A 14762-nucleotide genomic window follows, 5' to 3' on the forward strand; every position below is an offset into this window, starting at 1 on the left:
TTCATTTGAAACTGGGAGCCAATCTATTCTGCCACTGTAAGCTCTATATTGAATGTCTTCTGCAAGTTTGTTATTCTGTTTTCCTCTGTGTTAATTTGAATTCTTTTCTAGAGGTAAACAGTTGGGAATAAGAAGAAAAACATTCAACTTTTCTCTTTTTCCTCTGCACTAAAGAGAACATGCTTCTCTAAGACTTATGAACTGAATAAATGATCAAGGAATCAGCTGAAACCATTGCATGAAACTCACAGCCATGAGAATAATTTTTGAGACTTCATGGAGGATCTCTGAAATTCTGTGGGTTGGAAACCACATGCATAAGGCTTTCCTTTATACCAGGTATTCTTAACTTGGTGTCCATAGACAGAATCCAAGGGGTTCAAAAACTTCTGTAGAAAAAAGATACAAACCTCTTAATTTTTTTCACATCAAGTATGAAAGTAGGCAAAACCAGGGTAGCATTTGCTGTTACGTTACCAAAAAAAATCAGTTCATCATAGTGCAGTTTTCACTGCTATCTCCAAATAATTATATTCTTCATTGTTTTGAAGTTATGGTAGTTTATTAGCCTTGGCCCTAGCTCCTGTTATTTAATGAAAAAGAAGCACACCTGTAACTATATACCACATGTAAAGCTATTGTTATATAACAAAATTGCCTTGACTATTTTTGATAACAGCATTTAAATATAACTTATTTCTTGGGTAATCCTATATATTTCATTGTATGCATTTTAAAACACTGCTTGAGAAATAGGCCTCACCAAATTGCCAAAGGGGTCTTTGGCACAATAAAAGGCTAAGATTACCCTGGCATGAGCATAGACATAAAGATCATTAGAGGACCACTGTGCAGCTTGCAGCAACTGACAGCAGGCACTGTGAGTTTGGAAAACTGCAAATTATGGCTCTATAATTGAGTGGAGAGCCGTAAAGAGCAATCAGAAACTTCAGTGTAAGAGGGGAAAAAAAAGATGTTTTTCAGAAATCCTGGAAGGTAAGGATCAGCAGATAGGAGGGGCCCATTTCAGTCTCGTGCTTTGTTACTGGCTACAAAGGCGACGGAATGGCCAACAACTCACTTCCTGTTGACTGAAACTATTGCCTGTCTCCACCCTATTGCTCCCCCTCACCACCTCACCCCCATCAAAGGGGCATAACAACACAGGGGAACCCAAAGCCTACACCCCTTAACCTGCGACCTTCCAAGTTCATGTCCGGAGCTTTCGCCGACACCGCGGGCTCCTTAGCAGCTAAGCGTGCGTGCGCCGGCTCCCTTGCCTCGGGTCAGCACCCCGGGTCTGGGGCCCCTGCAGCAGCCGCACCGAAAAGTTTCATCCACAACCTTAAGTTTGGAAACTATCGTTTGCCCAGCGAAGGGTTCCCACTATTCCTGGCTGGCGGTCTATCTCCTTGCCCGTCTCTCGGGGAGTGTTTCGGTCCGAGACACCAGGACTCTTTGCTTAGAGGCCTGCTGTTGCCTAAAACCCCAAGCGCGGGCCTCTTTAGGACCCCAGGTTCGAGATCCGAACCCTACAGTAATAGCCTCAGACTCCGCCCCCTTCACTGCAGCCCGGGCAATACTCGGGCCTAGCTCCTGAGAGCGGCGCCGTTGGCTTACGTAGTAGTACGTGATTGGCCACCGCTCCTTGGCGGGTCGGGATTGGTGGGAGAGGGGCCGACGCCGCCCCTCGCCCCCGCCTCCTGCCCGAGGCCGCACGGGTGTCCTCGCGCTGCTAGTCCGCGCGCAGCCTGGCAGTTTGCCGCTTCCTCGTCCTCCATCCTGCGTCCATGGCCACTGCTGCGACTGAGGAGCCCTTCCCTTTTCACGGTCTCCTGCCGAAGAAGGAGACCGGAGCCGCCTCCTTCCTCTGCCGCTACCCGGAGTATGACGGGCGGGGGGTACTCATCGCCGTCCTGGACACGGGGGTGGACCCGGGGGCTCCGGGCATGCAGGTGAGGCAGCTCCCGAGAGCCCGGGCGCGGGGGCGCGGGCGGCCGGGGACGCCGGTGGGGACACAGCTTCGGAGCCCGGCATGCCAAAGCCCCGCTCTGCGGCCGAGTCCGGGCCTGGGTGGGCAGCACTGGGGTGGGCAGAGGTCAGAGCCGGGCGCTGGCGGGACCGGCGCCCGCCAAGGGTACTAACGGCGCACCGTGCCAGGGTCGCTGGGCGGGCGAGGGCCTGGACCCCAGGTTGGGCCGTGTTCCCGGCCCAACAAAAGCAGCGTGCCCGGCGCGGCTGGCTAGAGGGAGCCTGGGTCCGCCTTTGGCCCCAGGGACCCCCCTTCCTTCTCGCTTCGGCGCTGCCAGGCCGGACCCCCAGAGGCTCCTTCCTTCCACGCCGCCTTCCTCTGCAGACCCCTCGTGCCTCGGACACTGGTCCCTGCCTGACGTTTTTAAAGAGAATTTTACAGCTTTTATCATTGGGGTGGGGTGGGGACACCAGATAGGCAAGTGACATGAGAACTTAATGTTTAGGGATCGGAAGCTTTGGTTTGGGGAAGAATAGTTTGTCTTTAAGCACGAAAGCTGGGTTTCCAGAAGATAACCCAGTCCGCTTCCGGAATTGTTTCCTGTGGTAGTTTTGTGTATTCTATTTTTAAACGATCTTCTGCAGCGTATTTGCTTAGGGTCATTGAATCTTGTGGCTTAGTCTTCGTTTACATAAGGAGAATTCAGTTAGGTTTGGTTTTGGTGAGCCTCTCAGACCTTATGAAATGATGCGACTTTTTTTTTTTTTTAAACCTGAAAGCATAAAACGGTTTTTAAAAATTACTTAGTTTTGCCTTAGGCAACTTTAAAATTCAGAGTAGATTCAGGGTATCATACCAGAAGGTAGTTTTTTTTTTTTAAAGTATGTTGTCTCTCGTTGAAAGCATTCTGTTTAAAGTCTGTAAAGTTTAACTTTTGTACATTTAGCCCTTTGCTGAAATCCAGTAATAAATTTCACTGTTGTTCAGGATCCCTCTCCCAGCATCCCTGACTAATCCTACTGTATGCTGATCTCTCGTTGATCAGCCTCGGGCTATCTTATCCTCCTTTCTACACTAAACACTCATCCTCCTCCCCACAATATCGCTTCCCTTCTGGATCCTTTATCGTGCTTTCTGATTATTGAGGTAGCATTTTGGAAGTAACTAGGGGGAGTCTGGCCGAATCTGCTTAGAAACCCCTGAGAATCTTGATTCCTGATGTGTGTTCTTCAGCACCACTCTGAAGTACTGCACACCTTTGATGAATCAGAAGAGGAGCAGGTACTGAATTCCCTCCCAGTAACTGGCGTTGTATAGTTGTCGTTGTATTTATAGCTTAAAGACTTAAAACAATGACAGCGATCAACTCATTGAGGCTTTATTACAAAGTAGTAATGCTTTGCATTCTGCTGTGGAGTGTGTTTACTTTTTATAGGATGAGTGGGAGGAAAACAGCTGGGATAAGTGGTTCACCGGTTCTTTTGTCAGGATAATAAGAGGGTCAGAAAAGGTTGGAGAAGTGCTGCTTGGTAGAATTTGTTGGTAGAATTTCCAGATCTGTTTCTCACATTCTTGTGTTTCTCTCTCTAAAGTAACAATAATTTTCACCCCACAGCGTTGTTGTGAAAATTGGTTGTAAGAGGACTAATTACATGTGACTTTTTTAAATGCTCAAGAAAAATATTAAACTATTTTCGCAATGATACTTATTTTATTCTTTTTTTATATGTAATTTCAACTTTTATTTTAGATTCAGAAGGTAGAAGTGCAGGTTTGTTACATGGGGATATTGCCTGATGTTGAGGTTTGGGGTGTGATTGATCCTGTCACCCAGGTAGTGAGCATAGTACCCAGTAGGTAGTGTTTCAGCCTTATCTCCTCCCCTTCCCTTTGGGATCCCCAGTATCTATTGTTCCCATCTTTGTGTCCATGTGTACCCAGTGTTTAGCTCCCACCATAAGTGAATAGAAGTTTATGCTGGATCTTTCATCACCAACTATTTGGAGGGTAAATATACGTTAGATATTTGCATGTAATAAATATTCAGATAATAAAATACTAAAATCAAATGAAAGCATAACTCTTCTCTTTTAACAACCTTGACTCAGATATTTACCTAAACATAGCCAGTTAAAAGAAATTGGGTAAGGTGGCTTACAAACAGGAGGATTTTTTTTCCTGTACCTTTAACAGATTTATTTTGTAGATACATGTGTACATCATTAAGATTAGAGGATGGATAGAAATAAAAAGGAAGGAAAGAATGAAATAGGAGGAGGGTGAGGCTGAACTGGCCATTTGGAAAGCCAGGTGGGGTCTGAGTAAAGGACTAGAGGCACAAGTGAAAACTTGGAAGAACATAGTGAGTTGTCTCAGTCTTTGGTGACTTCCTTGGTCCCAATTCTTTTGTGACAGCTCTGTGGGCATGATAAAGTGGAGGATGGGTGGCATGAGAAGAGTAGTAATTACATAACTGATTTCGTATTTCCTCAGCAGGTATTCAGGCACCTACTAGGTGGCTAAGTTTGTGTTAAATGATACAGTCTTGCAGACTGTCACTGTTACAGAGATTGACAGGGGTTATTGGGGGGATGGGGCAGGGATTGGTGGGGAGCACTGGCCAGTAAGAGCTGGGCTGGTCAGGTTTCACAGACCAGATGGAACTTGGACTAGTCCAGAATATATATACACAGTAGCCAGAAGGTCTTCCTTCCACCAGTCTTGTTTCTCTTTGATACATCCTTCACATTTCTAGAGTTATATTCCTTAAAAAAAAAACCTTGTGTTATACCCCCATTTAAAACAAAGCCATTTTGGAATCTCAATTGCTTTTGTGTAAAAATAAAAAAAAAAAATTGAATGGTATATATATGAGGCCGTTTGCCATCCAACTCTGCCCTCCTCACGTAGCCTCAGTTCTCATCATTTCTTATGTCCACAGCCCCTTCATCCCATCTTTCATCTTTTGCCTCTCCTTGACCGTTTCACTCTTTCACTTACCCAGATGTTTCAGGTCTTTTTGCCAATACATGCCTTTGCATGTGGCGTTTCATCTTCCGTCAGACTTCTACTACCTATCATCTGTAAACTCCTGCTTCATCCGTTTAAGATCCAGGCGGGTCTTGACACCCTTATGTTTTGGGAAATCAACTGATTTAATTCTGTGCCCACCCCACCTCATATTTATGTGTGTGTTTGCCATTGTGTTAGGGCCTGCAGCTTCAGAGGTAAGTAAGGCCCAATCCCTCCTAAGAGTTATTTAGGCTTTTTGTCCCTTTGTTCTTATAGCAATTTGCTCGGATCCCCTTAATAGCACCTGAAATACTTATTTTAGTATTTCTGTTTAGTAACTTTTTCCTGGTTAACTTAAAAATCTTTGAAAGCATCTATCAAAATTGTATGAAATGTGCTTGTAATGTTAAATGTTTTTGTTGAATGGAAAAAATACGTGTGTGCATAATGAAGGAATATAATTTCCTCTTGGAGGGAGGTTTGAGGAGGTTTGAGGTTTGAGGAGGTTACAAGTAGTTTCATAAAAATCTATTTTTACATGCACTAAAATTTTTATTACTTCTCTTTCAGTTAGCTTTCCTTCATTCCCCCCAAGCTGGGTTTTGTGTTCTTATATGTTTTTATATGCTTTCATAGATAGTGTCCTAACCTTTTTTTTATAATTATTATTATTATTTTTCCCTCAAAGACCTGGTCTCACTCTGTCACCCAGACTGGAGTACAGTGGCACAGTGGCAGGATCACTGCTCGTTTCAGCCTCAAATTCCTGGGTTCAAGCAGTCCTCCTGCCTCAGCCTCTGCAGTAGCTGGGACCATAAGCATGTGCCACCACACCCAGCTAATTGTTTTATTTTTTTGTAGAGACAGGGTCTCACTGTGTTACCCAGACTGGCCTGACCGCTACTATTTATTGTCCTGTTTTGTGATCATCTCTCTACTTACTTTTCTTTCCAACTGACAATAACCTTTCTGAAAGCAAAGATTGTCTTATTTATATTAATCATTATAATATCAGAATAAAAGTCACTGGTTAATATTTATTAAATCTTTATTTGCTTAAAGGAATATTTTCAGTATCTTTCCTGAAATTTTAAGTAAATTCATTAGCTTTGTGTTGTTTATGGCAGATTACAAACTTCCCGAGATTTGTTCTGGTCCTCTCTGCAAACACCCCACCTTTTGTTCTGATCCTCTCTGCACATGTTTGGCAAATCTTCCAACCTTCACTAACTCCTCTACCTTAATGGTTACAGTGGAGACATACACAAAGATTCTTGACATTTTGGGGAAAGCTTTGGGCGATTTCTGTTTCATCCAGCCAACATAGCCCAGTAAGCATTTCCCAGTCTTCCACCCCAGGACCCAGGATTTAGTACTGAAGCTCTACCCATACTAACTGCCCATGCTTGTAGTCCCTCTTTCTCATGTGAAGCCTCCCCATTCTCAGAGATGAGGGATATAGTTCCATTGTTAGCAGTTCACCTTCCTCCTTTCCTTTACTTCTCTGAAAACCCCATGGCAAAATCCTCAGGGGATTTGCCTTTTTAAAACCCTCCTCTGACCCTACATTTCTGTTTTTGTCTTTTTATTTCTAGTGAAGTGGTTTTCTTTATCTAATGTTAAAGTAAGAAATTCATGGATAGAATAATTGCACGTATAATAATTTGTAATGAAAATGTGTGTGTGTGTGGGAGAGAGATCCTTATAAGCGTGTGGAAATAGGTGACAAATAAGCCATTAAATCCCAATAGACTTTTTTCCTTTGCTCATATATTGATAATGAGGTTTCTAATGAGAGGGATCTGTCTGACCTGTTAGTGCTCTCTTGTTATTCTTGATCTCACGTCACTCAGGTTTGCCTATTGAGGTGAAGGTAGGTGATTTGGGTTCTTAGTCCTACTGTATATCTTTCAAATTTCGTATTTATTTGGGGTACATTTTAAAATAGGTTATTTTCTTATATGATTAGTACATGACCTAGCTAGTTTTAATTTTATACAGTAGTATCAACTTTGTTTCCATTTTTATTTTGGTAGATTTTCTTACATTTTTCTCTTTTTTAATTATATTTTTGAGACACATAGCCTATCTCTTCAGAATCAGTATCTAAGTTTTATAGTTGTATCATCAGGGTTTGGTATGATTCCCACAGTGATTTTTTTTGAATTATGACTTTGAGCTTTCTGAGTTATCAGAATTCTTATTTGTTATGATTATAGGACAGTTCTCAAGAAGTAAACATCCAACTTGAAAATTACCATACATGAAAATAACAGCTGTGCCTGGGAGGCCTTTATGGCCCCTTCAGCTATCAGGCCCTCAGTTGTTCCATGGCAACAAGATTGAAATGAGATTTGGGGTCCACCAGCCACCCATTTGCTTTGTCTGGTAAAGGAAGAAAAAAAAAATGTGTGCCTTTGTTTTCTCCACATCGTGAATTTCCTTCTGCTTCTTTAGGATGTACCTTAATTACAGAGCTTGGAGGATATTGCAGAGGAAATACTTGGTGTTGGTCAGGAAGACCTGGAGCAGCGGACGTTAAGCTTTTTCTTAAAGAGTGTGAATTCCCAGGTGGAACTGGAGTCTGAAGCCTGGGCTCTTCCTCTTTACTGACAGTTTCTATGGTTTTTATGTTTCTGTTTCTTTCTTGAGGATGGTGTCTTTTTTTTTTTTTTTTTCCTTCAGTCTTTGTGTCTCTGTTTTCTGTCTGATTCCTACTGGTAACTCAGTACATATTCCCGAATGCAACATATTTCCTTTGAAAAACTAGCCAAGCTAGAGCCCAGAAATTATTTTTCCCACAAAAATGTGTGAAAATATATACTGAGGAGCCGGGCGCGGTGGCTCACGCCTGTAATCCCAGCACTTTGGGAGGCCGAGGCGGGCGGATCACAAGGTCAGGAGATCGAGACCACGGTGAAACCCCGTCTCTACCAAAAACACACAAGCCTGGGCGACAGAGCGAGACTCCGTCTCAAAAAAAAAAAAAAAAAAAAGAAAATATATACTGTTACTTGTAGCAATCATGTTATGGCTCAAATGAAAATTTGTGGACTGGCCAGAAATCAAACCTTTGAAAATCAGTCTTAGTGCTGAGTAACTTGTGTCTTGTAATTCAGTAATTAAATATTCATTGAATGCCTGACAAGCACTGCTAGGTAGTGGGTATATGTTGGTGAATAAAGTAGACATGGCTCTTGCCCTCATGGAGCTTTCTATTCTAATAGGGGGAACAGGTGAAGATGACCCACCTGTATGATTAGAAATAGAATTATGTTCTGTAAAGGAAATGAGGTACAATGAGAAAGAATAATCAAGTTTAGGATGGCAGCTACCTAAAGGAGGTCATCGAGGAGGTCTTTCTGCAGGAGGGACTTTAATAGAAAACTGAGAGGATGGAGTCCTGTGGAATGACTGAAGAGATAAAGATTCTAGGCAGAAGGAACCTGTTTAAAAAGTCATGAGGCAGGAAAAAGTTTGGCATGTTTCAGGAATTGAAAGGAGGTTGGTGTGGTTAGACTCCTGAGTAACGGGTTGGCAGGGATCAGATGGCGCGAGGCTTTTTATGCAAGTATTCTGAGGGCTCCGTGAATACATCGATGGGCTTAAAGGAGAGGACCGATAAAATACAGCTTGTTTTAATACAGGTTGAGTATCGCAAATTCGAAAGGCTCCAATGAACATGTCCTTTGAGCTTCATGTTGATGATTTCGGAGCATTTGGAATTTTCAGGTTAGGGACTCAGCCTGTGTTACTTTTGGTGGGGCCAAGAGTGGAAACCGAGGGACCACTTAGGAGGTGATTCACCTCATGGAGGCAAGAGATGGTGGTGGTTTGGAGTGTTAGGATAGTGGTAGTGAAAATGCGATGGATTTGAGCTATCCTCTCGACAAAGAATTAACAGGATTTCCTGTTAGCTTCACTGTGAGGAGTCAACTGAAGTAAAGTATCAGAGGAGGATTGTTAAATTTCCGGGGTGAACAGCTGGGTGTGGGGATTCCTGGGATGGCAAAGCCTGGAGAAAATCAGGTGGGGGGGGGGCATGTTAAGCTTGAACTTCATTGTGTTTGAGGTGCTAGTGTGGCATCCAATAATGGTGCCATTTAAAACATTTTTTCCCCCTAAAGCTCTATACTTGTCCAACCCACAGCTCACCATCTTCAGATCTTTTCTCAGATGTTACCGTCTCTGTAAGATCTTCCTTGACCAGTCAAACTGACATTGAAAACTCCACACCACCCATCTCCCTTCCCTGCTTAATTTTTCTGTGTAGTTAATTCTCACCATCTGACATATTCTTTTTATTTTTTTCCCAATACCCAGTGTGATAGCACATCTGACATGTTCTTTATTTTACTTTGTTATTAACTGAACTGCTTCCTCACTATAAGATCATCAGAGATTTTTGCATATGGATCACTGCCATATCCCCAGCACCTAAAATAGGGTGTCGCCTATAGTACATGCTCAGTAAATATTTGTTAACTGAATATATGAAACCACTTGAAGGATTCTGTAGTGTTTCCACAATTAAATTTTCTTACTAGTATTTGTCCAGGCTTTTGGCTTAAAACAATTCAGTTCTCTTTTTTAAGTGAATGCAGATTTTGTATATACACACACAGATATATGCGTGGGTTTGCATTGTTTTCTTTAGGAATAAAAACCTGAAATCTACCATTCATATTTTAATTTTCTTAATTCTCAGGTTACAACTGATGGAAAACCAAAAATTGTTGATATCATTGATACAACAGGAAGTGGCGATGTGAATACTGCTACGGAAGTAGAGCCGAAGGATGGTGAAATTGTTGGCCTTTCAGGAAGAGTGCTTAAGGTCAGAGCTTTTGTCTTCTTTTTGAATTTTCTTTTTTTTACTCTTGCCTCAAAGCATCTAATATTTTTACCTTACATTTAGTGATGGGGTATTAGTTATCCATTGCCACATAACAGATTACCTCAAAACCTCCTGGTTTAAAATGACAAATATTTATTACCTTAGAGTTTCTATGAGTGAGGAATCTGGATGTGGCTTAACGGGGTTCCTGTAGTTCAGAATCGCCTTGGAGGTTGCAAACGGTTAGCCATGGCTGTGACTTCAGCTGGAGGCTCAGCTTGGGAGAGGAGGGGGAAGTTTGTTTCCAAGCCTGGAGGGTCACTGGCAGGCCTTGTCTTCTTGCCATTGGGCCTCTCCACAGTGCTGCAATACCTGGCAGCACCTTCCCTGGGGGAGTGAGCCGAGAGAGTCCCCACAATGAAAGCCACAGACTTTTTGTAAAAGTGATCTTGGAAGGGACCACCATCACTTGACTATATTCAGCTCATTGGAAGTGAGTTGAGAAATCCAGCACACACTGAAGGGGAAGGGGTTTCACAAGAAGTGAGTCATTGGGGCTGCCTTAGAAGAAGCCATTATTTTGTTGTTTGATGAGGTGCTTAGAATTGGGTTGTATTTTTCAATGAGGTTGCCAAATTTTGTTTTGAATATGAAGGTAGAGAAAGTAACCACATCATAGCTTTGCCTTCATCTTTTATTGTCCCTTCATAGTATTCCCAGTGAACTTGAAGAAATACTTAGGCTATAGTAGCTGTTAACTTAAATGGCCGGCTTTGTCTTTTTTGTTTTTTTTTTTTTAACTTCTTTTTTTCGAGACAGAGTCTTGCTGTGTTGCTCAGGCTAGAGTGCAGTGGTTCTATCTTGGCTCACTGCAACCTCCACCTCCCGGGTTCAAGCAGTTCTCCTGCCTCAGCCTCCCAGGTAGCTGGGATTACACCACGTCCAGCTAATTTTTGTATTATTAGTAGAGATAGGGTTTTGCCATTCTGGCCAGGCTGGTCTCGAATTCTTGACCTTGTGATCCGCCTGCCTCAGCCTCTGAAAGTGCTGAGTTTATAGGCGTGAGCCATGGTGCCTGGCCTACCAGCTTTGTCTTATTCTATGTCCTTGGTAGAAAGGCCTGGGTAAGCTAAACATGAAAAATAAGTATAAAGCAAGCACAGAGCAGCTCATGAGCTAAGGAACATGAAGGATGGGAAGAATTTGTGATCCTGTACTCTATCATTTAAAGCAATAAGCAGAATTAGTTTGGAATATAAAATTATGATTATTTAGTTAGCTTTTCCCACCTTTTACCATCTATCTGAATTGTACTTAGGCCTTGTCTTTCAAATAAGCTTTTTGTGGCAGCATATTGGTTGTCTGTGCCGTGTAATAAAGTACCATAGACTTAGCAGCCTAAAACCTTGTGTATTTCTGTATTTATTATATCCCTGATTCCATGGGGTAGGAGTCCAGGCATGGCTTTTTGTGGATCTCTGCTCAGGGTCTCACAAGACTGCAGTCAAGGTTAAAGGCTCTGCTGAGGCTCAGGCTTCTTTTCCAAGTTTACATGATTGTTGGAAAAATTCATTTCATGGCAACTGTAAAACTCGTGATAGCTTGCTTCTTCAAGGCCAGTAAGAGAATCTCTGACCTTGGTGATGACTCCAGTCTTTCTTTTAAAGAACTCACCTGATTAGTTCAGGCCCACTGAGAATCATCTCCCTTTTGCTTTGCTCAGAGTCTGTAATTACATCTGCAAAATCCCTTCACCTTCTATACATACCATAGTGTAATCATGGGAGTGACATCTCATTAGGTCCTGCCTTCACTTAGTGGAGGGACTTGGTTCTTCTTAGAAATCTGGCTGTCATGGGCAGATGGCAGCCATTAATAATCCAGGTTATACTTCCTTTTCCATGTGTTATGAACTGATTATGTGGGTCCCTACCCCCTGCCAAAATTCATACATTGAAGCCCTATCCCTCAGTGTGATGGTATTTGGAGGTTGGGCCTTTGGGAGGTATTTAGGGTTAGATGAGGTTATGAGTATGTGTCCCCTCAGGATAGGATTAGTACCCTTGTAAGAAGAGACACCAGAGAGCTCTCTGTAGAGCAGGCTCTTTCTAGGGCATATGAGGACACAGCAAGAGGGTGGCCTCTGTAAGCCAGGAAGAGGGCTTTCACCTGCGCTCAACCATGCTGGCACCCTGATGCTGAGCTTCCAGCCGCTGGAACTATGAAAAAGTTTCAATTGTCAGAGTCATCCAGTTTATGTTGCCGGTTGAGAATCCCTTATCTGAAACACTTGGGACCGGAAGTGTTTTAGGTTTCAGATTTTGGAATATTTGCATTGTATATACCAGTTGGGTCTCCCTAATCCAAAATCCGAAATGCTGCAAAATCCAGAACTTTCTGAGTGCCAACATGACACTCAAATGGAGCATTTCAGATTTTCGAATTACAAATGCTCAGCCATCTGAATTACTCTAGAGTTTGGGCCGTCTTCCACCAAGTGAACCTTATTATTAGAATATGTTTCAAAGGGAAACTTGGGATTCTTGTGAGTTATGGCACTCTGGGAAACCAGAGAGAATTCCCAGTAAGTCCTGCAGGCTTAGAACCATATAAAATTATTACTCGGTTATTTATTTATTTATTTATATTAATTTTGAGATGGAGTCTTACTCTGTTGCCCAGGCTGAATACAGTGGTGCAATCTCGGCTCATCCTAACCTCTGCTTCCTGTATTCAAGTGATTCTTCTGCCTCAGCCTCCTGAGTAGCTGGGATTACAGGCATGCGCCACGACACTTGGCCAATTTTTTTTTTTTTTGGTATTTTTAGTAGAGATGGAGTTTTGCCATGTTGGCCAGGCTCGTCTCAAACTCCTGACCTCAAGTGATCCACCTGCCTCAGCCTCCCAAAGTGCTGGTATTATAAGCATGAGCCACCATGCCTGGTCTCATTTGTTTTTAAATAGCTGTAGTAATCCCTGCTTTAGATAAACCACATGAACTAACAATATCACTAGTGTTCAAAGGTAGAATTATATATGTATCATAAATATTGATATCTATATAAGTCAAAAAAATTATAAGGTTTGTCTTTTCTCAGCTTGGCGACATATTTCTTTAGCTCTACTATTAAGTATTCTCAGCCCTTCATTGTGGGTTTTTAAACTTAATTTTTAATTGTGTTCAGTATGTCTTAATAGTTTAAAAAGACAAATATTTTTACAAGGCTTCTAACAAAAAGAGTTAAATCCCTGTAACACCTCTCCCCTACTGTTCTCTACTTCAGCAGTGCATCGATACATTAAATTCTCTTCAGTTTAAAATAACATGCTAATAGTTTTTATTTCTTGATTTTTTTCTAGTCTTAGTCTTTATTTGTAGAATTAATATGTGGAAGAAGAGAGTTTAATTCCCAGGTCCTTTATTTCCAAGACATTTTTTTGCATTTTCTCATAGGTAACTTCCTCTCCATTGTTTTGCTATTTTTGGTTAATTGCACATTGGACCTCTTGACTTGATCCTCCAGTTTTTAAATTCTTTTCCACCCTCCTTTTCTTCACTGCCTTTATCTTTTTCCTTCCCGAGAGATTTCCAGCATTTTCTCAACATTGTAACCCTTGTGTGAATTTTTTTAAATTTTGCCTGTTTTTAATTGCAAAAGCCCCTTCATGTTCACTGGGAGCATATTTTTGTATCATGTATGCAACATTTTATCTCTGAGATAAAATTTTAATTTATTTCTATTTCATTGTTTCTTCCCTCCACTTCCTCCTGTTCTCCTTTCTTAGTCTCTTATTCTGCTTTCTCTTCTTTCTCCCTTTTTCTTCACCCTCTCCTTCCTCCTTCTCTGCCTCCTCCTTTTCCTTGTTCTCTGCTTTTTACGTTAGATATTTTGTTTAGGTGTCTAATCATTCCTGGCTGTCTTATTTTAGCAAGGCACAAGAAAAAGTGATTGGAAGCTCCTCTGCTTGTGTGGGGTCTTTTGGTGGGTTTCACTGTAGGGTAATGATAACATTTAGGGGGACCCCTGTAATATCAGTATACACTGTATTTTTTCCACTGGGATGCCCTGTTACCTTAAAGAAGTCCTTAGCTCATTTGACCTGGGGTTTAGGGGAGGAATGAGCAAGAAGTCTGGCCGTAGATATTCAGGTAGCCACACCATGCAAGGGGTCTGGAGTGATGTCATGCAGACTCAATTTTATGTCTCATCCTTCTTGTATTAGTTCCTTTTCACACTGCTATGAAGAACTACCTGAGACTGAGGAATTTATGAAGAAAAGAGGTTTAATTGACTCACAGTCCTACAGGCTTAACCGGAAGCATGACTTGGGAGTCCCAGGAAACTTGCAATCATGGTGGAAGGTGAAGGGGAAACAAGACGTGTTTTCTCATCCTGATTGAGTAGGAGAGAGAGCCAGCAAAGGGAGAAGTGCCATGCATTTATTTATTTATTTATTTTTCTTTTCTTTTTTTGAGATGGAGTTTTGTTCTTGTTGCCCAGACTGGAGTGCAATGGCATGATCTTGACTCACTGCAACCTCCGCCTCCCAGGTTCAAGTAATTCTCCTGCCTCAGCCTCCCAAGTAGTTGGGATTACAGGCGCCTGCCACCACGTCCGGCTAATTTTTGTATTTTTAGTAGAGACAGGGTTTCACCATGTTGGCCAAGCTGGTCTCAAACCCCTGACCTCAGGTGATCCACCTGCCTCAGCCTCCCAAACTGCTGGGATTACAAGCGTCAGCCACCGTGCCTGGCCCCCATGCATTTTTAAACCATTAGATCTCCTAAGAACTCATCACCATAAGAACAGCGGGGGGAAACCCACCCCAATGATCCAGTCACCTCCCAGCACGTCCCTCCCCTGACAGGAAGGGATTATAATTCCACATGAGATTTGGGTAGAGACACACAGCCAAGCCATATCACCTCTTCTTTGCTGT

At 42.3% G+C, this 14762-nt stretch overlaps 1 protein-coding gene across 7 annotated transcripts in view; it reads left to right on the plus strand.

Moving 5' to 3' along the window:
• Window positions 1–1693: 1693 nt before the first annotated feature.
• TPP2 (tripeptidyl peptidase 2) overlaps window positions 1694–14762 on the plus strand; it is an 83456-nt gene continuing 70387 nt past the window's right edge. For all 7 annotated transcript variants that reach the window (XR_004178555.1, XR_004178556.1, XM_031655651.1 and 4 more), the window contains exons 1-2: window positions 1694–1955; window positions 9693–9821. Coding sequence is in view for 5 of the 7 variants with exons in the window: in XM_031655651.1 (XP_031511511.1) it covers window positions 1791–1955; window positions 9693–9821 (294 nt within the window). In the remaining 2 variants the exon portion in view is untranslated. The remainder of the gene's footprint in view (window positions 1956–9692; window positions 9822–14762) is intronic.

Source organism: Papio anubis, chromosome 15, assembly GCF_008728515.1.
Source record: "Papio anubis isolate 15944 chromosome 15, Panubis1.0, whole genome shotgun sequence".
Taxonomy (NCBI): domain Eukaryota; kingdom Metazoa; phylum Chordata; class Mammalia; order Primates; family Cercopithecidae; genus Papio; species Papio anubis.